Source organism: Zootoca vivipara, chromosome 2, assembly GCF_965207765.1.
Source record: "Zootoca vivipara chromosome 2, rZooViv2.hap1.1, whole genome shotgun sequence".
NCBI classification, from domain to species: domain Eukaryota; kingdom Metazoa; phylum Chordata; class Lepidosauria; order Squamata; family Lacertidae; genus Zootoca; species Zootoca vivipara.
Window position 1 is genome coordinate 3,654,119 of NC_142584.1, and position 25,110 is coordinate 3,679,228.

At 49.2% G+C, this 25,110-nt stretch overlaps 1 protein-coding gene across 6 annotated transcripts in view; it reads left to right on the forward strand.

Annotated features, from left to right (window-relative positions):
- The first annotated feature begins 8,128 nt into the window (after positions 1 to 8,128).
- ADCY6 (adenylate cyclase 6) overlaps positions 8,129 to 25,110 on the forward strand; it is a 48,356-nt gene continuing 31,374 nt past the window's right edge. For 2 of the 6 annotated variants that reach the window (XM_060272143.2, XM_035101118.3), the window contains exons 1-8: positions 8,615 to 9,153; positions 12,749 to 12,852; positions 13,218 to 14,040; positions 20,113 to 20,262; positions 20,590 to 20,711; positions 21,019 to 21,130; positions 21,556 to 21,683; positions 23,664 to 23,822. In XM_060272143.2, coding sequence (XP_060128126.1) covers positions 13,219 to 14,040; positions 20,113 to 20,262; positions 20,590 to 20,711; positions 21,019 to 21,130; positions 21,556 to 21,683; positions 23,664 to 23,822 — 1,493 coding nt within the window. In that variant the 5' untranslated portion in view covers positions 8,615 to 9,153; positions 12,749 to 12,852; position 13,218. Of the gene's footprint in view, positions 8,268 to 8,614; positions 9,154 to 9,844; positions 9,887 to 10,723; positions 11,027 to 12,748; positions 12,853 to 13,217; positions 14,041 to 20,112; positions 20,263 to 20,589; positions 20,712 to 21,018; positions 21,131 to 21,555; positions 21,684 to 23,663; positions 23,823 to 25,110 lie in introns of those variants that run through there. The other 4 variants (XM_060272144.2, XM_060272147.2, XM_060272145.2 and 1 more) reach the window with 4 other exon arrangements.

Below are 25,110 nucleotides of genomic sequence, written 5' to 3' on the forward strand. Positions count from 1 at the left end.
GCGGAAAGGAGCAACCAAGCATACTAAGACTCAAATCCTAGACTTTAAGAAAGCCGACTTCAGAAAACTTAGGGAAACGCTGGGTGAGATCCCATTGACAGAAATACTAAAAGGGAAGGGAGTTCATGATGGTTGGGAGTTTGTTAAAAGGGAGATATTAAAAGCACAACTTCAGGCAATACCAATGAGACGGAAACATGGAAGGTGCCTAAAGAAGCCAGGGTGGCTATCTAAAGAACTTTTAACTGAGTTAAGATTTAAAAGGGATATGTACAGAAAATGGAAAAAGGGGGAAATCACCAGAGAGGAATTCAAACATATAGCCAGCACATGTAGAGACAAAGTCAGAAAAGCTAAAGCACAGAATGAACTCAGGCTTGCTAGAGAGGTTAAAAGCAACAAAAAGGGCTTTTATGGGTATATCCGTAGCAAAAGGAAGAACAAGGAAACAGTGGGGTCACTTAGAGGAGAAGATGGTGAAATGCGAACAGTGGACAGAGGAAGGGCAGAACTCCTCAATGCCTTCTTTGCCTCAGTCTTCTCCAAAAAAGAAAACAATGCCCGATCTGAAGAATATGGAGCAGATGATTCAGCAGGGGAAACACAGCCCAGAATAAGTAAGGAGGTAGTACAAGAATACTTGGCTACTTTAGATGTATTCAAGTCTCCAGGGCCAGATGAATTACATCCAAGAGTATTAAAAGAACTGGCAGAGGTGATTTCAGAACCACTTGCAATAATCTTTGAAAATTCCTGGAGAACAGGAAAAGTTCCAGCAGACTGGAGGAGGGCAAATGTTGTCCCTATTTTCAAAAAGGGGGAAAGAGAGGACCCAAACAATTACCGCCCAGTCAGCCTGACATCAATACCAGGAAAGATTCTAGAGCAGATCATTAAGCAAACGGTCTGTGAGCACCTAGAAAGGAACGCTGTGATCACTAAAAGTCAGCATGGGTTTCTGAAAAATAACTCATGTCAGACTAATCTGATCTCATTTTTTTTTTACAGAATTACAAGCCTGGTAGATGAAGGGAACGCTGTGGATATAGCCTATCTTGATTTCAGCAAGGCCTTTGACAAGGTGCCCCATGATATTCTTGTAAAGAAGCTGGTAAAATGTGGGCTAGACAATGCTACCATTCAGTGGATTTGTAACTGGCTGGCTGACTGAACTCAAAGGGTGCTCATCAATGGCTCCTCTTCATCCTGGAGGGTAGTGACTAGTGGGGTGCCACAGGGTTCTGTCTTGGGCCCAGTCTTATTCAACATCTTTATCAATGACTTGGATGATGGGCCTGAGGGCATCCTGAGCAAGTTTGCAGATGACAACAAATTGGGAGGGGAAGAGACCACAAGGGCCATCCAGTCCAACCCCCTGCCAAGCAGGAAACACCATCAAAGCATCAAAGCATTCCTGACATATGCCTGTCAAGCCTCTGCTTAAAGACCTCCAAAGAAGGAGACTCCGCCACACTCCTTGGTAGCAAATTCCACTGCCGAACAGCTCTTACTGTCAGGAAGTTCTTCCTAATGTTCAGGTGGAATCTTCTTTCTTGTAGTTTGAATCTATTGCTCTGTGTCCGCTTCTCTGGAGCAGCAGAAAACAACCCTCCTCTATATGACATCCTTTTATATATTTGAACATGGCTATCATATCACCCCTTAACCTTCTCTTCTCCAGGCTAAACATACCCAGCTCCCTAAGCCGTTCCTCATAAGGCATTGTTTCCAGGCCTTTGACCATTTTGGTTGCCCTCTTCTGGACACGTTCCAGCTCGTCAGTATCCTTCTTGAACTGTGGTGCCCAGAACTGGACACAGTTCTCCAGGTGAGGTCTGACCAGAGCAGAATACAGTGGTACTATTACTTCCCTTGATCTAGAAGATGCTATACTCCTATTGATGCAGCCCAGAATTGCATTGGCTTTTTTAGCTGCTGCATCACACTGTTGACTCAGTGTGTGACGGGACCTTATCTTCTTCTCCTATGTACATTTGGGGGGCTCACAACCCACCCCACTTCTTGGTGCATCACAGAATCACATTGGGGGAGACCTATTTTTAAAAAGAGGGGAGTGTTTAGGACTGCCACCTTTATCACAACCTTATCAACCTACTGCATGTGCACAATCCTGTTCCAACACCACAATATAATGTTTTTACATCTAGTACAGGGATGGCTAACTTCTTTTGCACACCAGATTGTTGTCTGCATTTGAATTGATCCATTTTTCACTGCCTCAGAATTAACAGTTCCTAGGAAGAGGGAAGGGCTATGGAACCGGTTTATGTCTGTGGTGCAGATAGAAGCCCAGGACTTTGCTTCAGCTGTCCATTATTCTCTTATTCTGGAGCACCACTGCATTGTAGAACTGTAAAAGGGGAAGCACGGAGGATTGTTCCACAGCTACACAGCAATGTTTACATGTGATGTGACACATTCATTTAACTCCAGATTCCAGAATTGAGTCTCAGTGTGGAGAATCCCATGTCGGAAGACCTAAATTACAAGGAAGAAAAACAGATGGCTGGAGGCCAGGACCTAAGTGCTGCTAAGGGAATGAGGATGGGGTGGGGTGGGGAGCATTAAAAATAAGTTGTGGTGTCTGTTCTCTGGTGCTGTAGCGTTCTGAAATGTTCCATCAAGTTGCGATGTTCTGGGGTAATAGGGACAGTCCCTTTAAAAACATGGTGATTCTGGCAAACCTGTCTGTTCTTGTCTTGCCTGATGAATCACTCTGTGACCTTGGCTAAGCCTCCCACCCCGTTTTCCCAGCCTCAGTCTCCCTTGACACAGGAGAATTGGTTCGGCTTGCTTCATCATGGCAGACTGTGGTGTTCAGTTAATGAACGTTAAGCCCCCTGAGATGTGTTGGCCGGGTTCTTCTTATCGCTGCTCTGGAATCTCCCAGCAAAAAGAAAGAAACGTAAAGGGGGGGGAGCTGATGTAATAATTAACCTCACCAATCTCTGCAAACTGAGCTGGCAAATTGTACATGGCCGTGATGCTCAGGAGTGGGACACAGGCCTCTCTACAGAGGAGCGGGGAGATGCAGTAGCTGCGTAATGCAACAGAGCTGCGCCACTGTTTGGAAGAAAAGGCAACAGAAGATGGGGAGCCCTGTGTCGCTATGCATGGCAAGGAAAGATTCCAAAGAAAGAGGGTCCCTCAGGTGGCAGACAGGGCCGGCTTAAGCATATCTGGTGCAAAGATCCCTCCAGCCCCCCCCCCCCTTCCCAGAGTTGTTGACCTTTTCCCAAGCCTCTGCAGGGATTGCTCTCCTCCCACAGGGCTTGGGAAGGAAGCTGCACGCACACCAGCCATATGGTTGATGGGGTGCAGCTGGTGGGTGTGTAGGAGGGAAAGGGGAGGCTGCCGGCAAAGCCGTGTAGCTCCCCCACTCGCTGGGGCGCCCCGAGAGGCCAGTGCCCTTGCGCAAGGTGCCAGTAAGCCCAATGGGAAAGGCGGCTCTGGTGGTAGATCCTGATTGCTTGTGCTATGGGGACTGAATGTAACAAGAGCCTGCCTGGATCTGCTCTCTCTCTCTCTTTTTTAAAAAATAATTTTTTTAAAAAAATTAATTTTCGCATACAACATATTCCATTATCAAGCATTTGGGCTCATTACATTCATTATCTTTACAAATTCTCTATAATTCTCAAATAAAAATTCAACTTAGTATAGTAATAATAACAACAACTCTTAAGGTTCAAACCTAAAGTTAAAAAACTTCCCGATGATCGACTGCCACACTACTTTCTTCTGCTCTTTTTAGATTCATATGTTTGGTTGCGCAGTATATCATTCCTTATTGTTTCGGTCTATTTTCAACATTCTTCATATCGTTTTTAAACCTTCATCCTCTTTCTTTTGTCCTTATATTTTCTTGTTTAATCCTCTTTTTGTATATATATATGCGTATTTAATTTTTATTTTATTTTTTACTATACATTGTACTTGTATTTTCTATCTGTATGTCCAATAAAGATCTCTAATTTGTTGTTGTGGGTTTATTTCCTTCTGCGAGTAATTTCTTATTTAAGGTGTTCTTTTGTTTCAACTATCTTATCTATATATGCTATAAATTTTCCCCATTCTTTCATGTACACCCCACTGCCTTGCTGTCTTATTCTCGATGTTAGTTTAGCAATTTCCATATATTCCACCATTTTCCTTTTCCAGTCTTCTACTGATGGAATTAACTCTTGTTTCCAGACCTGAGCTAGAATTACCCTCGCTCCTGCAGTCGCATATAGGAACCATTTCATATCATCCTTCGCAACATCTTTCCCCACCATTCCCAACAGGAATGCCTCCAGCTTCTTTTTTATTGTATATTTAAGAATCTTTTTGATCTCATTATATATATCCTCCCAATATTTATTGACTCTTTCACAGGACCACCACATGTGTATGAAGTCGCCTTCCTTAGATTTACATTTCCAACATTTCGTATCTCCTGACTTGTACATTTTGTATAGCTTAGTTGGTGTAAGGTACCACCTGTATATAATTTTGTACATATTTTCTTTTAGGATTGTGCAGGCCGTAAATTTCATTCCTACATTCCATAGTTTAAACCACTCTGCATATTCTATATTATGTCCCAGATCCATCGCCCATTTAATCATCACACTCTTTGTTTCTTCATCTTTAGTGTTCCATTCCAGTAGGAAATCATACATTTTTGATATGTTTTTCTCCTCACTTGATAATACTGTTTTTTCTAATATTGTCTTAGAATGCTCAAATCCTTTTGATTTCCTATCCTTTGTGAACACACTGTATATTTGTTGGTATTCCCACCACCCCTGTAGATGTTCTTTAAGTTCTTCATATGGTTTCATCTTTAGCTCATTGTCTTGCTCTGTCAGAAAATCTCTATACATTAACCATTGGATCTGCTGTCTCTCAGATGCCTGTGGGAAACCCACAAGCAGCACAAGAGTGAAACAGCACTCTTGGGATTACCAGCTACTATTATACAGAGGCATAGTGCAACTGCTGGCGACTGACCCCAGCACTCTTCTCCCTGGACCAGGGAAACGTACCCAAACTACACATGATGGTGGAGAGCCAGGAGCAGGAGTGCACCTCCAAAATCTCTTTCTCTTTTGAAAAAACAGCTGCTCTTTGTGTGTGTACACATGAGAGAGAAGAGAGAGCTTTGGATCAAGGAACCAACCTGGAGAGGTTTAACCCTTTTCCCCATATCCGTTCCCTGATGCAAACCCTCCCACCCCACCATAGCTGTCCACTTTCGGATTTGAAAATAAGGGATCAGCAGCCTCACCTGTCTCGGGGACAGGTTTATCTAACAATCCAGGATAGCAGCGGGAAACAACGCTGGAATAAGGGAATTTCCAGCAAAAAAAGGGAAAGTTGACAACTGTGGCTTGGAATAATGGAGTTTCCCGCAAAAAAGGGAGGGTTGATAGCTATGCATCCCACAAGAGCAGCTATTAGCTGAAGTGCTCCTCTACCTGTGATTTTTTAAAAGGTGTCTGTGGACAGGTACAGAAATACCTGTGCACATGCCCAGAACAGGATAAGGTGGCATTGGGGTGGGGGTGGGCAGTTGAGAGGAGGAACCAAAAACTATAGCATGGAAACATTTCATCAAGATGGGAAACAGCTGGATAGCTATGGAAAATCTATAACTAAAAATGGAGTGTGTAGATGGTTGCATGCCAATCACGTACGCACAAAAATCAGATCTGAATTACCTGTTCATGACAAAAAACAAAAGAAAACAAAAACCTGTCTGGAAGCACGTGCTGTTTAACCATTTCAAAATTCAAATAAAGACTGGTTTTGAACATTTAAGCACCATCATGAGATTATACTGGGACATGTGTTACTCAGGAATAATCCCACTTTTAGAATAGGGAGGTGACTGGCCAGCACAGGAAAGTGATGTCCTTGAAGTGGGACAATCATAATGTTTGCAGAACCTGTGTAAGCAGACACTCATGAACCTTAAGCGTTTCATAAAACCCTGCTTGAAAACACTCTCCTGTGACACTCATTGGGGCAGGAGTTAGAAAGCTTGACTCCAAATAACTGCCACCAGCCAGGTCAAAAGGGAACGTGCAAAGAAAACACCACATCATATTCACAATCCAGTGAATTTTCTTCCATACTCGGTTATTTGAAAAGGAGTTAAAATGCATCCATATATTTAGAGTATGGTTACCAGATTTTTTTCAATGAATCTGGGGACACTTTTTTTTTTGGAAGCTGAGTAGCAACAGGGAGTCAGTAGTGGGGATGGTGAGGCAAAAGACCCTGGGCCCAAGCACACATGCATATTGTATAAAGGTGCAAAGCCCTTCTTCTGCACCCTGTGAAACATAAATGCACAGAGTTTTTTTAAAACTGGGCAACGGCTTGCTGCCTGCCTGTGACTCCCAGGCCTTCCCTGATCTCCTGCCCCCTTTCCCCTTTGTTTTGACAGATTGGGGGAGGCTCGGGAGTCGTAGGCGGGTGGCCATTGCCCAGGAGGGGCGCAATGCGCATGGTTTCTCTGCCAGGCAAGATGCAAAGCCCTTCTTTCGCACCCTGTGAAACATAAATGTGCATGGTTTTTTTTTTAAAAAAACCAACAACTAGGCAATGGCCACCTGCCCACGACTCCTGAGCCTCCCCCGATCAGTCAAAACAAAGGGGGAAGGGGGAAGGAGATCTGTACCGCTGGACATCCCCGGTTCCCCTTTGGCAGTGGCAGCACAAGACACATCATATGGGAACTTCCGGAGAGGGAAAATGGTGGGCGCCACAGCAGTGAGCAACTCCTGAAGCCAGCCAGAGCCAACAGCGCTACCAAGCTGGCTCTGGGCTGCTGAGACTGCCACTGCCACATTTCCCAGGGACAGATTTGCAAATTCAGGGACATTCCGGGGACGGAATTTGTCTGGGGACAGATTTGCAAATCTGGGGACTGTCCCCAGGAACTGGGGACATCTGGTAGGTAACCCTAATTTAGAGTAGCCATGTTAGACCTCCGCCAGGAAGAATTGAGATGACAAAGACAATGGCTGTGTACATACAAGTTGAGAGTGCATGACTTCACACAAAGAATCATGGGAACTGTAGTTTGCTAAGGGTGCTCTGAATTGTAGCTCTGTGAGGGGTAAGCTAGTTCCTAGGAGACATAGGGAAACAATGTGCTTTAAATGCATGATGTGTACACAGCCAAAGAAAAGAAAAGAGGCACCAAAGATATGTTGATGTGACGAGTTTCTGATATATTTTCAGGCTCTTTGTTTCACTCTGTGTCTGTCCAGTTACAGTCTGGGAAGGGTTAAGGCCATCACATGACACCCAGTCCTAATCCCCCTGCCATCAACTATGATGCAATGGAACATTCAGGAGAAAGGCTTCGGAATCAATTAATGCCTTTCACACCCCCTTCCTTCCCCGCTTCCTTGCCTGGGGAGAAGCCAACCAAGAAGGCCCAGGGGAAGCCCGGGGGATAATCACTCCCCAAACAGCGCTTTAATAAGTCACTCTGTTAAGGAGATTTGGTGGCATTATTCCATAGCCAAGCCAATCTACAAAGCAGGGAGGGAGTGGAGGTTTTGCACACACCCAGCAGCACAGGGCCACGGGTGCAGGTGCCCTGGAAGAACTGCTCCCCTGTGCCCTTAGCAAAATGCCATCCTTGCCACTGCGGCCACTTTCCCTGGCCCCGTGGGACTCACGGTTAATGAACAATTAAGCTTACCTCTTTGGAGAAGTGTGCCACGGGGAGGCCTGCCTTCCTCTTTCTCCTTCGCTGGCACAAACTAAGGGAGTGGCACGAACAGAAAGATTTAGGGCTTGTCCTCTGCCTGGTACATGTCCCCATGCCAAGGGCAAGCTGCTAACTAACCATTTCCCTTCCTCTGCTTGTATGCTGCTATCAAGCTTGGGGGCGGTGGGGGGCGGGCGGTGGAGAGAGAGAGAGAGCATAGCTGCCAAGTTTTCCCTTTTCTCGCGAGGAAGCCTATTCAGCATAAGGGAAAATCCCTTTAAAAAAGGGATAACTTGGCAGCTATGGAGAGAGAGACTCAAAGCAGCCCTAAGAGATTGCCTGGGATCTGGAGCGGAGCGGAGCGGCCTCCAAGTTGGGCAAACAGGCTGGCATGCAAGCCACTTGTTGATGGCTGGAGTGTATCTGATGACTGAAGCCGTGGGCATCCAAACGGGTGGACGCTTATACGGCTGGCAGAGGCATGCCTACTCAGAAGTAAGTGCCGTTGTTTTCAGCGGAGTTGGCTCCCCAGGTAAGTCCGCACAGACTTTCAGCCTTATATAAGCAAAAAACAGAGGAGAGGGGGATTGTCCTGGTTTAAGAGATGGCAACAACAGGTGGTTCCGAATCCTGAGCAAAATCCAAAGGGCATTAAGGGATTCCCTCTCTAGGCGACAATAGTTTGGGATCCGCTAGTGTCCTGGGATTGGGAGATTTTTTAATGCTGGGGCGGGGGGAATGTGCGTACGAAGAGGAGAGAGCCTCAGACACCGGGGACTGTCGCCACCCACGGGCGGTAGGTGTTGCGTGTATCTCCCGGCGGGCGGGCGGGCGGGCGGGCACGCGTGTGAGCCGAGCGAATCCATCTACCGCAGAGTGGGGAGCGGGTTGCACCACTGGGCCCAGCTGCTGCTGCTCTCTCTCCCCCCCGCCTCCTTGCTCTGCCTGCTTGCAGCAGCAGGTGCCCATGCTTTGGGCAGCCTCCGCCGCCTCTCGTTGCCAGGCGCCCCCACTGCCTGCAATCCCAGCTCCTCTCTCCCTCTGCATCTCTGCTTCCCCCGCACCCCGCGCAACAGGCGACGGGAAGGCGATAAAAGGGACCTTGTGCCTTTAAGGCCTCCTGCTTGGCGATCCCGGTCAGGAGCGCACGGAGCGGGGCGAGCCTTGTGGATCCGGGCTAGAGGGCGTTTACTCTGGACAACGCGGGGAGGAGGGGACGGGCCCAGAGCGGGCAGGAGAGGCAGGCAGGCAGGCAGGCATGGAGAGGAGGCGAAAACGGAGAGGGGGGCGCATGGTGTAAACATATAGCAAGGGGCTGCCGAAGGATCTGCTTGCCAGAGATCGCTGCTTGCTACACTCCCCCGCCCTACCCGGAGAGGAGGGCCCTGCCGTGCCCAGAGGCGGCCCAGCACCCGGAGGTGAGTGGTAGTGGCGGAGGTGGTGGTGAACGGGGGCAAGCCGGAGAGCGCAGGGAGCAAGGAAGATCTCTCCGAGGGGGGAACGCATGGAGCTGGGCGGCGGCGGCGGCGGCGGGGCACTTGGAGGCTGGCTCTGGGAACCGCCGCGTCCAGAAAGGCCGGGCCTGCCGGGGGCGCGGCGGGGAGTAGCTAGCTGGCTGGGGAGGTGGTCCCGAGAGGGATGGCCGGGCCACGAGCAGAAAGGGGTGGGAGCAGTTAGGCCGTCCCCACGGCGACTTAGAGGACGGGAGGAGAGGGGACGCGTTTGGGTCAAAGCGCGCCTGCTGGGGGCGCTCTTTGGGCCCCAAGATCCGCGGCGACTGCGGGGAATGCAAGACGGCGCGGGGTCGGGCCGTGCGGGGGGAAGGGGCGGGGGGACAGGTGCGCACAGCGGCGGGCCGATGCGGGGCCCTTGGGAACGTTGGTTATTGAATTCGATAGGGAGGAAATGGGGTGCTCGGGGAGCGCAGGAGAAAAGGCTAATGATAATGCAACTCCCAGAGTTGAAAGATTTCACCTTCCTTGTGTTCGCAAGGGCTGAACGTGGTAGGATTTCCCCCCCCCTTTCTGCTTCCCCCAGGATTGGTTTTCTGGGATCCCTCTGCAGGGATTGGTTGGCTCCCGAATGTGGGCTGGCCTGGGCAGCTTTGCTTCTTCTCAGCCTGGTCAGGTTACATACCTGGAGGAGGAGCAGGTGGGTTTCCCCTAAAGCCTCTGTATTGTGATCTGTGGACTGACTTATTCTTTTGCCGTGTCTCCCCTTTAAAGCAGGCAGAGGGAAGGGGGTCTCTGGGCAGAGAGTCTCTGTGGGGCCCTGGGCTCTTCTCCCACTGAACTTTGGAACCACCTCTCCCAAGCCCCTTAAGAGAACCCGGGGGAGGGGATGGAAAGAGAAAGGATGTTGACCTATAACCTGGTGCAACGCAGAGGGTGCTGTGCTATAGGGAACAGGCTCTTGAGTGAGGGTGTGGGGCTGCAGGGAGTAGGGTAAAAGTGACTATGCTAGGGGGCATGTGTTCTTCCTAGGATACATAGCTGAAAGGAAAAAAAATCCATGCTGGGGGCGCTGAGCTGTAATAAACCTTGCTATTAAGCCAAAGTCCTTCCCCCTCCCCGCATGCTTGAGCTTCTCCCTGGATGGGTTATGTCCTGCACCCCTTGACCTCCTCCGTTTGCCACAAAGCTGTCCTCATGTGCTGTTGGCTGCTGCTTCCCACAGCCCAGGAGGCTGCGTCACAGTGCTGCTGGTGTGTGTGAGGCCATTCCTGGTGTGTGTGTGTGTTGGGTGGGGATTGGAGGGGAGGGGAAGAGGGGGTCCAGCTTCTGAAGCCTGCCTGTGTGTTCCTACAGTAAAGGGCAATGATGTCATGACGTTGACGCCATCTCCCTGGATGGATGCAGATAAGAACCTTGTGGGAGGGCACTGGAATTGCTCTCCGAAGGGGTTGGAGCTAAAACAGGCCCTGGTTTGGCTGGCACTCAAGACAAATAGAGTTTGAAAGGGGAAAACTATTCCACTTTGGTTTTGCAGTGAATGGGCGAGCTAAGCGAGAGGAAGGACCCAACTGCCAGAAACTAGCACCGCTGCCCCTCCTGCCCCAAACTTTCCCTGGCCTCCGAAATCTATCCTGTTGCACCCTAGGCAAAACTCCACACCGTTTGGAGAAGAGGAGCAGCAGAATGGCAAGCTGGAATTAGTGGACAAGTAAACTGAGTTTGGACTGAGCTGTCCCCATATAGTTCCTTTCACCTTGTGTTCTGGATCTTTGATGCGTGGATCAGGTGTTGGAGACGAGTGGGGTCTGATCTGAACTTCTGGAGTTTTCTGGACTTTGTAAGGAAGGCCGCATATTGTAGGCTGTGTTCACTGTACATTTTAAACTTTTGTATGTTTATGCTTGTGTGTGTATTTGTGTGTGTGTGTGTGTATTCGCTGCGCAGAGATACCGTTTTGATGGGCAGTGTGGGAAAAGGACTTGTGTTTTGCAAGGGCTTTGGTGGAGGTCGGTAGGTTGCTGTGCGTGTGAACGTTCTCTGTGTCCTCTCCCTTTGCCTCTAGCGACAGCCAAGGAGTGTGGCGTTGCCTTGAGATGTCTCTGAATAATTCCGTCCCTTCATCTGCATAACTCCACCTTTGCTTCTGTTTCTTGGTCACTCTTAAGAGTGTGATGAAATGTTAGGAACCAGGTTTTGCTGCCAGGCTGACACTTGCTAAAGACTCTTCCCACTTCTGGCGAGAGGGGGGGGGCAGGGCACAGTCGCCTTGCCACCCACATGCCACATGCCTTCTCAACCTGCCAGTTAAATAGGGAGGCTGGCCTAGCTCCGCCCGACGCCCTCCAACAGCATTCTGTAAGGCCTTGATAAATGCTAACAACCCCTCTGTCCCCTTATTGTCACAGTGGGCAGGATGTGTATAGAGAGGGGGCCTGTGTATAGTACCCCCTCCCCATGGGATCTATGTTGGTGAGAGCAACGCACAGGCTTCAGGCAGCCACTAGTTCTCCAGGTGCATCACTTTCACTTTCTCTCTGGAGGAATTACTGACAGCCGCCCTCTACGGTAGGGAAAGTGTGCAACTACACTCTTGGGGTGGGGCTAATCCCATTCCTTGCTCCCTTCTTTGATCTTGGGGATTAAGAATCAAGCAAGTTTTCCCTTCTGCAACAAACCCCTCCTCATCCACATAACACCATCCTTTCGGGTCCCCCCCCTTAGTCCTTCTCAAGTGGGATGGAATGTTAGGAACTGGCTTTATTATTATTAATAATAATAATAATAATAATTTATTATTTGTACCCTGCCCATCTGGCTGGGTTTTCCCAGCCACTCTGGGCGTCTTCCAACAAAAAATTAAAATACATTAAAATGTCACACATTAAAAACTTCCCTGAACAGGGCTGCCTTTAAAGAAGGAAAGAGAGATTAGCATATTGATCACTGTTCTTTTGGAAAGACAACTGTTGCTGCCTGTCCTCCACTTTGCTGCACCAGGGATGCTAAATTGAAGCAAGCCACCCCAGAGACTCTGTTAGCTGCTTTTTGTGCAGGTCTGGGGGGAAACAACATGCACATACCAGTATTTGATTCCCAGTATCAGCAGCAGATGGTTCAGTGGCCAAGTTCCTGCAAGACTCCCTGTGTCAGCGCCACGCAACCTGAGGTTACAAAGCGACTTGTTTGAGCTGACCTTTTGACTCAAACAAAGCAGTTATGTATTGTGTTTGTGTGCTGTTAGTTAGAGCATCACACTCATACTGTCATCCTTGCTGGAAGGGGGGAAAGGGATAGATATCCTCTGTCACTCAGCATAAAGTATGCGCAGGGGGAGGGAGTGTCATACCCTGGTGGGAATCTAGTTGCATCTCAGGGGAAGTGTCTGTAATAGAACTTGAGGTAGAAAGAGAATGTGTGGAGGTAACCACAGATTGGCAAGTAGAGAAATATCCAGTCTCAAGTTCCAGAGAGCAGGAGAATGGGATGGAATGAGGGCTTCTGCCTTCGAAGAGCATCGAGGATGTACGGCAAGCTTGACTGCTTTCTTTTCTTTGAACAGGTTGCCGCTCAACGCTGAAGAGGAAATAAGAGACTGCTGCTTCTTTGCCTTCCCTACAGGGATCCATGTCGCCTCCTCGTGTCCAGTTCCCAGCGACCTTCCAGGTATTGAATCTCCCCACCATCCTTGTTACCTAAACTGGAGGTGTCCCAGTGCCCTGTGCGCTTTGCCTCTGTGCCCCAGCCCCCCCCCCCCCCAGAGAGGGGAATAGCTTTGCCCAGGTGGAGCCCTCCTTGCCTGGGGTCTGCTAACGATCAGGATTTCATTCTTCCCTTGCCCTTGCTTTTGTCATGCATGGAAAGAAAGCACCTCCTTCTAGGTTGTAGGGACCCATGGCAGGAACTGCTCCTCTTACTGGGCTGTTTGGGGAAGGACTTGGGGTTGGTCCTCTCAGAGAGGCAAGCCCAGTTGACTTTCTCCCTTGCTCTGCCTGTTCTTATTTCTAATGCCCTTTCCCCCTCCCCCACAGTATGTCCTGGTTTAGCGGCATCCTGGTGCCCAAAGTGGACGAGCGAAAGACTGCTTGGGGGGAGCGCAATGGGCCCAAGCGCCACCGCCCAGCACTCTGTGGCCCACGCTACATGAGTTGCCTGCAGGACCCGGAGCTGGAGCGTGGAGGCAGCGGGGGACTGGGCCTGAACTGTTCGTGGCAGGAGGACCACTATGGCAAGAAGCCGCTGCCGCCACCACCGCCTGGCACTGGGGACCTGGGACTCAAAGCTGTGGACCTGGGCTTCGAGGACGGGGGTGGAGAGGTCAAGGGGCTCTCGGCCAGCGACTGCAGCCGGCGCCTGCTGCAAGTGTTCCGCTCCAAGCGCTTCCGTTCGGCCAAGCTGGAGCGGCTCTACCAGCGCTACTTCTTCCAGATGAACCAGAGTTCGTTGACGGTGCTCATGGGAGTCTTGGTGCTGGCTTGTGGCATCATGCTGCTGTTCCACTGCGTGCCTGGCGCCCCCCGTGTGCCCTATGCTGCTGCCCTGGCCGTGGCGGCCGCCCTGTTCCTCTCGCTCATGGTCCTCTGCAACCGGACTGGCTTCCACCAGGACTGCATGTGGGCCGTGAGCTACCTGGTCATTGGGGCGCTGTGCGGGGTGCAGGCTCTGGGCACTCTCCTGGTCTCGCCACGCAGTGCCTCTGAGGGCGTCTGGTGGAGTGTCTTCTTCATCTACATCATCTACACCCTCCTGCCCGTCCGCATGCGGGTGGCAGTCCTGGGTGGAGTCTTGCTCTCTGTGCTGCACCTGGTAATCTCCTGGCACCAGAACAGGGTGGACTCCTTCCTTTGGAAGCAGGTACGGGGGGAAGCAGGGAGTGAGGGCGGAGGAGGCCTGGGATTGATTAGTCCCTTGGGGACAAAGAAAAGCCTTGGAAGCTGTGAGGAAAGGCACACTTCCTTTCTCAACCATACACTCATTGAGCAAAGGCCTTGGGTGTGAAACAAAAAGGCTGCCAAGCCGGGGACTCATATGGTAATTGCTTCAGGCTTTTCTTGGGGGAGCAGACAAGCGGCCGGCAGCAGACTTCTCCTGTCGAGCTGCGTGGGAACCATGAATCTGTGGCCCCTTCCTAAGCTGGTAGGGTAGTATAGGAGGAGCCTGCCTGTGGCTCCTCCCCATGCTGTGGGATTGGCCCAGTTTTGGGAAGGGATTGGGGTATTTCTTTTCCTGAGTTCCCCAAATAACACAGTAAACTTGGCTTTTGGCGCTAAAGCCTTGTGTGTGAAAACTTCGTACCTGTTTGGTTCTTGCCCGCTTTTCATTGCTTGGTGGTGACAGAGCAATGCCTGGGGATCTTGTTTGGCCAGAACGAGCACTGAACATCTTTTCCCAGCACAGAATCTGATGGCACGTCCACAGGATCCTCCACTGAACACAGGAACGTTCTTTGTGGTGGGATGGTTGAATATTTTGGGGCAGTATTAAGCTGCCCACTTGAACTCCTCAGTATCCTCCCTCTTGTTGCTACATGACTAGTAGCCCCTTTTTCCATCATGAGTTTATCTAACCCCCTTTTAAAGCTATCCAAGGTGGTGGCCACAGCCATGACAGCAGTTTCCACAGCTTAAATATCGCTGGGTGAAGAAGGTTTCTGCCTTGTCTATCCTGAATCTCCCAAAAGCCATTGGATGACCTCGTGGCTCAAGGACAATGAGAGAGAAACCCCTGTCCTCTTTCTCCCCACCTGCATAATTTTATATACCTGTCTGGTGGTCTCTCCTTGCCCTTCCCTGGCCTCACTTGCCTTTTTTTTAATCCCCTAAACTAACAAGTCTGGCATGCTGTTCCCTTTTCTCATATAGGAGTTGCTTCAGCTCTTGATAATGTTTCCCTGTTTAGGGAAGTTTTTAATGTTTGATGTATTGTTTTTAATATTCAGTTGAAAGCCACCCAGAGTGGCTGGGGAAACCCAGCCAGATGGGCGGGGTATAATTAATAAATTATCAATTATATAATATAAATTATCAATTATCAATTATATAATATAAATTATCAATTATGTAATATTATAATTTTGGTTGCCCCTTTTCTCTGAATGAATTAGGAAATCAGGCATTTGGAAGTGAATTAGAACAATTTGTATGATAAAGAGTTCCCTGCTGTCCTGCAGTTGCCTATTATAAATCAGTGCCATGAAAGACAAAGTCTTACCTATTTTGTACCTTAGAGAGTGATGTGCTGATTATGGTCTGCACTCCACAGAGAACCATATCTACACATTAGTCCTAAGCATCTCTACCTACCTGCTGCCATCACTGTATCATTTGCGCTCCAGAGTCAGTGCTGGGTAGCATCCAGATTTATGGTGACCTTTTTTATTGGCCTTCCCCAACTTGTTACCTTCCAGGTGTTGTAGACTACCATCATTCTTTGCTATTGGTCATGCTGGTTGGGGCTTGTGGGAGCTGCAGTCTTAAAACATCTGGCTGGATAAAGCTGTTTTTATATGCTTACTTTACATTGCAAGCCTTGAGTTTACTTCCCTGATGCTCTGTTTGCTGCAGAGATGAAGGCAAATGTGTAATTTAAATGTCCACATTTATTCAGCTGGTAAATGCAGAAGTTCAGCTAACCATAATGTTAATAGTCAGTTCCATCACCTCTTTTTGTGCTTCTATTTCTTTGGCCCTAGGAAGGAGCAGCATAATTTACCCATTTCTTTTGTATTTTTATCCTTTTGAAATCCGTCAAATTCAATGTGTCTAAAACTTACATAATTGCACTGCAATTAGGTTTTTGAACTACTACGTAACATACCTCTTAAACACGGATCATTAAAATTGTGGTGCTGAATCCTACAGTGGCAATGAGGCATAATTCTAAATGTGTAATGTTTGTGTGTGGAGAGGGAGAAAATGGGAGGAAAGGAAAGAGGCCACAAGAGGGTGGCCTACATAGAAGAATGATCTGGCAGCTTGCAGGCTCCCTCCATGATTCATATCTGTGCCCCTTTATTGACATGGTTTTAGAAACGGGTCTTAAAAACACTCAAATCCGCAAGTTCACTGGTTGTTCTCCCCCCCCCCCCCCGCTCCCCAGATCTCTCCTGTTCTTACACTGTCTGTTAGCCTTGGTTAGCCCAATTTTCCGCGTTTCTCTTCTGGGATTAACTAGAAGAATATGCATCTGCAAAGTTATCCAATTGATGGTCGCTGCCACTGGCGACGGAGAGGCAAATTGGTGGTCAGTTTGCAGCTGCTTCTGCTGTTAGTGTAGCCTCACTGCCTGCTTGGGTTTCATCCACGCCTCCATTTGGTTCCCCTTCCTCATCGGTTCAGCCTTCCAGTGCTCCTTTCCAAAAAAGGATCAAGGATACAGCTGCTCACATCAGCCTTTTCTGTTCAGGAAGAAAGAAATAGCTACTTTAAAGCTTTGGGTTGCTGTGGATTTTTTTCTCTCTTTTTTAACACAAACAAACAGCTCCCCTATGATGCTTGGAATTATTGCTGTATCTTCAACTCGTAAACTAAATTAGAGTTAACCCTGAATTATCCAGTGCTGGCAGCAGCAATTGGGGAGTTAGCTTGGAGCCTGCGGTCTGGAGGTGTCTAAAAGTGGCCCAGTCACTGTCTGCCACAACTTGGTGACATCCTAGTGGGCATTCATTTCTCCTACCTTTCAAAATTCTGGTCAGGATTTATTATTATTATTATTATTATTTATTATTATTACATGTCCATACCACCCTTCATACAAAGATCAGAAACCAAAGTTTACAATATAAAAACACAAAAATTCAATGCTCCCCCTTCACAGTTTAAAAGCCCATAGATTATTTATTAGCCAAAAGCCTGGGAGGAATGCTTTGCCGGTGCCTAAAGATTAACAATAATGCTAATACATTTCTTATACCCCACACATCTGGCTGGGTTGCCTCAGCCACTCTGGGTGGCTTCCAACAAAAATACAGGGGAAAAACCAACAACAAGGCAGCCAAGGTGCCAGGCAAGCCTCCCTGGGGAGAGCATTTCACAGGTGAGGAGCCACAGCAGAAAAGGCCTGTTCTCGTGTTGCTGCCCTCCAGACCTCTCATGGAGGAGGCACAGATGATGATTGCAGGGTCCGGGTCACTTCATATGGGGAGAGGCAGTCCTTGAGGATTGGATGACCTTGGTGAGATGAGATCAGAACCATCAGACCGTAGTGGCATTGTGGGAAAGATCCCGCTGTTGATGTTTGTGCTCCAAGACTCTCATCATGCTGGCAGCATCCCTAGAACCTACCATCAGTGCCCTGCAGTAATAAGCACACCTTTACCTGTGAGCGTTCCAGCATTTATAGAGTGGAGGTTTCACCTGCCGCCTCCTCCTCCCACAGCTGACCCCCAAGCAGATGTGTTAAATCCTGTTTCCAGTTATCATAGCACTATTGGGTGACCAGGGAAGAAGCCTTAGCTTGTGCATTGTTTACATAGATATTATTTAGACTCCCCCCATGCTATCTCAATGGCTTAGGGCAGATTACATATTGGTGTCACCTATTGACTGCATTAAAGTCAGAACGAATTCACCCAAGCTGCCCAGGAAGCTTACAAGGATACTGAGTACCCGTCACTGTGCCAAACATTGCATGGAGAGAGAGCATGAGCTACAAAAAAAGTCCAGAGTGACTAAGGGACAGCAGGTGCAGCTACGTGTGTGTGTGCGCGCGTGTGCATGTGCGTGCTTGCGCGCAAAAGTGCCACAGATTTAACAAGGCAGCAGACTTTAAAGTTGTATTTCATGTTGTATATTAATGCAGCTTCTTACCAAAAAATGCAGGTAGGAAGTGCAATAGATGGAGTGTCCACAGGCTTTGCATGCAAAAGGATTCAGGTTTAATCTTTGGCATCTCTATTTTTCATGGAAAAATGCTGCTACTCTGAGTAGGCAATGGAGAAGTAGTCCTTCCTGTTATTATAAGGCAGCTTTCTGTGTTATGTTTGTAAAAGAGGAGGAGTCGTCTCTCCCGTCCACATAACCATGTGTGCACACTCAAGGAAATGCCTCTTCTAAAATAGCACTTGCTTTGTTATCTACCAAAAAATGCATCTTGCTTCAGAAACATTGTTTTCCCCTAAATGCCACTGTTTGTGTTAAGTTGTGGGTAAGCATAGCAGACGACACAGCAATCTCTCCAAAGCAGCCCTTTATTTGGAAGCTGGAACAGAACTGAACTGCATTGCCGAGCTGGCCTGCTTTTATAGAGACTGGCTCAAACAATGTATCAAACATAATTCAAAGTTCCCTCCTAAAGTTCCCTCCTAAAACAACTGCCAAGGACCTGAGGGAAAACTATATACACTAATACATAACAGTTTGCAAATGTGCATGCAGACATAATTGATCACACAAACTTAATTAACAGCTTAATCAAATAAGAGTTTCAGTTGATGAATCAGTTGAAATGTCTCTAATTGGGGTTGTTGCCCTGAGAATAGACGTCGGCCGTAGACCAGGTCTGACAATTTCTTTTTCTAGCCAGACATCCACCTACTCGGTATGGCAGCAATTGCACACAGATTTCAAGTTGAAAGCTTGCTGGGAAAGAAAGCTGCTTCCCAGCCCTGTCGCCTAATCTTAGGCCTTCCCCATCATTCCAAGACCAACTAGAGATCTGTTAACTGGAGGAGCTGGGGGTGGCCTGTGGAGATCATCATCATTGATCCAGCCTCTCTGGGAAGTTTGAAGCAAAACATAAAACACACTCCCATCCAGGTGCTGCCCAGGCCTGCTTGGCTTCAACATGGCGGCTGCCTCATGTGCCCCTGGGCCATGCCCTCGACTTTTCTGAATAAATCTGTGCCTCTGTCTGCTTGTTTGCCCATTCCCTCCCAACCTCTTTCTCCGTCATGTCAGCTGGACTGTAAGCTGGTGGGGAGAGGCTAGGGTGTTTTCTTAATATTTGTGCAGTACCCAGAAAACATTAATTAATTAATCAATTAATTGATATCAAGTTAAAGAGCTGAAGTGAGATTTCAGCTGGCAACCTCCAGGCCTGCAGCTCACCCATATCACGGCACCATATTCTCTCAGCAGCAGGTGAGTCCTGGAGGCAGGTCAGGTCCAAGATGTGTCATTGCCTGAGGCAAAAGACAAGACTCTGCCTCCCTGTTGCACATAACAGAAACCAAGCTGCCTACTAGATTAATCTTCCTTTGATTATGGCAACAGAAGAGCAGGCTCAGCTTAGGCAGGACAGGCTCTGCAGCACCCACAGCTCTCCTGCAACAGAGGGGAAAGGCCAAGGGGGTGTTGCTGGTGCCTATCTTACCCCCCCCAGCAGCAGCCACCTGTCAGGTGTGAGGCAGGTGAACACCTGACCCTGCCGAAAGGGGATTAGCAGGTATTGCTGGTCAGCCGATCAACAGTGCCTGCAAAGCGCTGGACAAGATGGTGCTCTCAAATGGGCTTCTAGGAACTGACAATCAGCCAATGGTCTAATATCCAAAAGCTCCTTTCAAAGTGCTGCCCAAGCACTGCCTGTGAGGGGTGTAAGAGTTTGGCCCAGTGGTCAGATTCGGTTCCCTAGCCCTGCCTTAAACCTTAGGGAACTGTGTTTTGCTTGTTTCACTTCCCACCCTCTGTCTCCCGAAGGCACAACATTGGGACCCCTTTTGTATCCTGGCAGCAATGGAGGATGAGACTCCATTATGGGCCAAGAGGGTCTCCTTGGCTTGCACAAAGCTCCGAATCCGTTCTTTAGGGAAGGGAGCAGAGCGTAACGGCACCTCACAAACGTCAGGAACTGGAGTTGAAGATGAATGGGCTTTTCAGTAGGTCTAGGTTTCCTGGTGAAAGCTTGCTGGGAAAGAAAACTGCTTGAAGCAGGTAACTTCTTTCCCTGCTCCAGTATGTGTTTCAATTGGGAAACCTCTCTTGCTTGCAGCTTGGAGCCAACATTTTGATCTTCCTGTGTACCAACATCATTGGCATCTGCACCCACTACCCGGCTGAGGTGTCGCAGCGCCAGGCCTTCCAAGAGACCCGAGGCTACATTCAGGCACGGCTACACCTGCAACGTGAAAACCGTCAGCAGGTGAGGAGCCATTGTGGGGCCAGGATTGGGCTGCAGCCTTGAGCGGGAGTTGTGGTGGGCAGGGCTGCCAGTTAAAGGGCCAGCTTTGCCATTCAGTTCCTGATCTTGTTTGGCTGGCATTAGGCTGCTTGGGGACGAGAGAGTGCTAGAATTTTGATAATGTTGGGGGGATTGTGAATTGGGACAGAAGGAATGTTAAAGTTGGAAGAGAAGGATGAAGCGAGGATTATCTGTAACAAGGTTGAAACTGGTGCCTTTAACTTTGGTGCGTTGTGTCAACATTCTTGCTCTGAGGGGAGTATTTTGGGGGCTTTCTCTCTGGGGCAGGAGCGGCTCTTGCTATCAGTGCTGCCCCAGCATGTTGCCATGGAGATGAAGGAGGACATCAACACCAAGAAGGAGGACATGATGTTCCACAAGATCTACATCCAGAAACATGACAATGTCAGGTACCAAGCTATTGGGATATGGGGTGTGTGTTTGCATGCATGCACCCATGCCTGTGAGTGACAAGGCCTAGGAGTGGCAAGGACGTCAGTGAAACAAAGGCCATTCTACTGTAAACATGAAAAACTTAAACTGCAGAGCACTTGCTTTTCGACAAGATGTGAGCGGGTAGGTCGCTCAGTGTGCGAGGCGAGAAAATGTTGGCTGGGTTCTGGGTGGGCTCATTAAGCCAAGTAAGAAAGAGACCCCCAGGCTGTTAGCTGCTTGAAGGTTCCTATGCTCATGTCCTGTCTCTTCTCACCCCAACAGCATTCTGTTTGCTGACATTGAGGGTTTCACTAGCCTGGCGTCCCAGTGCACAGCTCAGGAACTGGTCATGACACTGAACGAGCTTTTTGCCCGTTTCGACAAGCTGGCTGCGGTAAGTGTGTCTAGCAGGATCGACCAGTGGAAGAGCTGACCTGTGTGGGAATGATGATCTGCCTGTGCTCATTGGAGGAATATGGCCCAGTCGGGGTTCCTGCAAATGTCTGCATGTTTTAAGCATACACACCTCCTTGAGCTTTATGCTTATTACAGGTGTAGCAAACACAGTTGCCGTTTTAAGAAATCCCCGTAAATGTGCAGCTCTGGTACCACCTCCTTCCCTATGTTTGTGAACAAAGCAAGTCCCTTTAAGGCACACCCCAAGTTTACTTCCCCTATAGAAGTACAGGTTTTGGCTACTGGGGGGTCTTTTTGTGGAGCAGGGGCAGAGGTATTGAACTGAGGTGAGATATCCTTGGAAGGGGCATGTTGGAGTTTGCGGTGGTGGTATTACTGACTTCCTCCTACTCCCTTGGGCAGGAGAATCATTGCCTCCGCATCAAGATCCTGGGGGACTGCTACTACTGTGTCTCTGGACTTCCAGAACCACGGGCGGACCATGCCCATTGCTGCGTGGAGATGGGCGTTGACATGATCGAGGCTATTTCGTGAGTGTGAGAGGGGAAAGCAGTCTTTGGGGCAATTTTTAAAGACTAATACATTTGTTATGGCATAAGCTTTCATCAGCTAAAGGTAAAGGGACCCTTGACAATTAAGTCCAGTTGCGAAAGACTCTGGGGTTGCGGCGCTCATCTCGCTTTAAAGGCCAAGGGAGCCAGTGTTTGTCCGCTTCCACAGATATTTTTCCGGGTCATGTGGCCACTTCATAACCCATGAAGTAAGCCCACTTCATAAACCATGGTTTAGAGTTGGCTTATTTCAAATAAACTCTGGTTAAAATTAATTGTCAAGTTTGGATGGAATGTCAAGCTTGCTAATAACTTTTGGATGGAATGTCAAGCTTGTTAATAATAATAATCATCTTCCAGTCACCTCCTCATGGTCACTCTGGAGGAGGAATGGAGATTGTGTGACCCTCACAGATGCCGTTTGCTCCCATCATGATCAGCCGTTTTATCAGGATATCTGAATCAGCGTCACAGCGTGCGTGTGAGATACAGCAGCCATGACTGTGGCAGTTTGCGCATATGCTTGACGCACAACATACAGGTGGCAACATCCTTCTTTACCGCAGGTCACAATACAGAGAGCCAAATTCGTTGCTTCTCCATTTATACAGATCACTGAATGGTTTAAAAAACTTAGTATCTCTCTCTCTCACACTTGCAGCATTCAGTTGGATGCTGGCTTGATAATAGCTTATTTGAGATAGCATCACCAGGGCTATGAAGCAGAAATATCTAATCTCAGTTCCTAGAAATGCAAAATTGTGGAACTGAATAAATCATACATGTTGGGGAAACTTCTGTTGTTCTCCCATAATGTTCTTAGTGTTGCTAAGCAGGGAGGGAGGTGCCTTGCCTTGCCCTGCCTTTGCTTCCTGACCATTCCTCAACACCCCTCCTCCTCAGCCTCAGAATCTTCATACTTCACCAGGCATTGCCTATGTAATGTCAGGATTATCTTTACAGTCATATGATCTAGAAACTTCCTTTTTGCAACACCCCCAGCCCCCCTAAAAGCCAAAGTCCTCTCAGGGTGTCAGTTCTCTGTGCCAAGCCCTGCGCTTATGCAGTGTCTCTGGAGGAAATGAGAAAGGAGAATCTCATGGGGTTATCGATGGACAGCTGTGAAACTGGAGCCCCTTCCGGAGGATCAAAATGCTTTATCTATAGGCCCATTTTTTGTAAGCCAGAAGCATCTGCAAGGTGAAGAGGTACATGATAAAAGCCAGCAATGCCACCAGCTTTGTCCTTGCATCTGAAGTCATGTGTGGATGTATTCTGTACCCCACACTGCACCATCCAAAAGCGGCAGCTGGGGTCAAAGCCGCAAGATACTTTTTGGTCCCTCGACCCTCTGGAACAGGAAGTCTGTTGCACAAGCAGAATGGCACCATTGAATACAACCCAGCGGCTTATAATGGCGTCCCACTTCTGTGAGGACTCACTCCAGTCCCAAGTAGTTGCTATATGTATGTGTAGACACATTACCCCCCCCCCCCCACACACACAAAAACTAATCTGAACAAAAACACAGAAAATAAAAAGAAGCATATGAAGTCTTCTTTCACAGGTAAATCTTAACTTGACCAACAAAACCACTAAAAAAGGGTCTAAAGATGTGCTTCAGGTATGGATATGGTGGCAAATTAATCTACAGGTATTTGAGGTTCCATATTCCGTATATTGTATAGTGAAACTTGTCTATTGATCTTAGATTATTTTGTTCTCATACCTCCATTCCCCACCCTGGCAACTTGCTTGCAGGAAGTTTCGTTCCCCATTTTAACATCAGTCGTCACCCTTAAGGGCAGTGACCTCTTTTCTTGTACCCTGCATCAGTATGACACTTTGTTGATAGTACTGTAAGCATGACACAGGCTGCATTTCTTCATGCAAATGAATTAATGGGTGTATAAAGAGGGAGAGGGGTGCTTTGACACTTCCTTTCCTCATGCTTTTCAGGCTGGTGCGTGAGGTGACGGGAGTGAATGTGAACATGCGTGTTGGGATCCACAGTGGGCGTGTACATTGTGGAGTGCTGGGGCTACGCAAGTGGCAGTTCGATGTCTGGTCCAATGATGTCACTCTGGCCAACCACATGGAGGCTGGTGGCAAAGCTGGGTAAGTCCAGTCCCCATAGGCCTGAATAAAGGCAGGGGCAGTAATGGCCAATGGTCAGGCATGATAGCAGTCAGGGGCATACCCAGGATCAAAACTGGGGGGGGGGCAAGGGCCAGGGCCAAGGCACGGGAGGGGAGGGGCCACAAAGTGGGATTGTGGGCGGGGCTACGGAGCCCAGGTGAAACTGACTCCGCTCACACTTCGCATAGCTGCCAAGTTATCCCTTTTTTTAAGGGAAATTCCCTTATGCTGAATAGGCTTCCTCGTGAGAAAAGGGAAAACTTGGCAGCTATGCACTTCGACAGTTAGACAGCCCAAGCCCAGGTGGCCCAGATGCCCACTCCTCCCTCCTTCCTTCCCTCCTTGAGTTGCCCATTCAAACAGTATGCCAGGCACTGGTATGGGCAAGGGGCCCAGGGCTGCCCCAGGCCGCCGCCGCACAGGTGCTGGGGGACTCTGGAGAATCGGCCGGAAAACCGTTCCCCCCCCCCCACGATCGCGGCAGACCGAAGACAAAGGCGCCCAGCCATTGGCCGGTCGGAGCTCCAAGGGCCCCAAGGCCTGGGGCAGCCCGCCTCGCGGAGCGCCGGTGCTCCAGAGGGGGAGAGGGAGATCTCCGACCGCACTGCCGTTGCCACCTCCACCCCGTCCCGGCCATCGCTGCTGCATCGCATCAGGGTCGCCCGGCCGTCAGGTGCTCCGGGGCTGGAGCGATCCAGGAAACAAGTGCGCAAGGGGTAGGGAGAGGCCCTGGCCTGTATTCGCAGAGGCGGGAGGCGGAGTACAGCCCAGCAGAGCGCGAGTTCGCCGTTCCTGCCCTCCAGCTTCCCGTCACGCTCTCTGGTCCCCGCCGCGCTTGGCCTTGCCGGAGAGCGCGACGGGGAGCTGGAGGGAGGGCGCAGCACGGTGGGTGGGAACGCCGAACTCGCGCTCCACCTCTGCCCACCAGCCCCGCCGGCAGCGCCGCTCTCGGCCACGGCTGCGCACTCCGCCAGGGTCCTGGCCATGCGGCGGGTAGCGGGCAGGCTGGCAGCACCCCTCCATGACGGCGCCCTGGGTACGCCCATGATAGCAGTAGGGAGTCCTGGAACTTGTGACTGGAGAGCCACAAAGTCTCTGTCTTTGGAGTAAAAGGAGGGGAAAGTTGGGTTGGCGGAATTAGTAAGAGGTGGCTCCATAAAGAGGAATGAGTTGATAGCTGGAACTGGAACTGTAGGGTTGTGTCTGTTGCCTGGGACAGATCATATGAAGGTGAACAGCTTGTACATGTATTTGTGGAGGCAGGGGG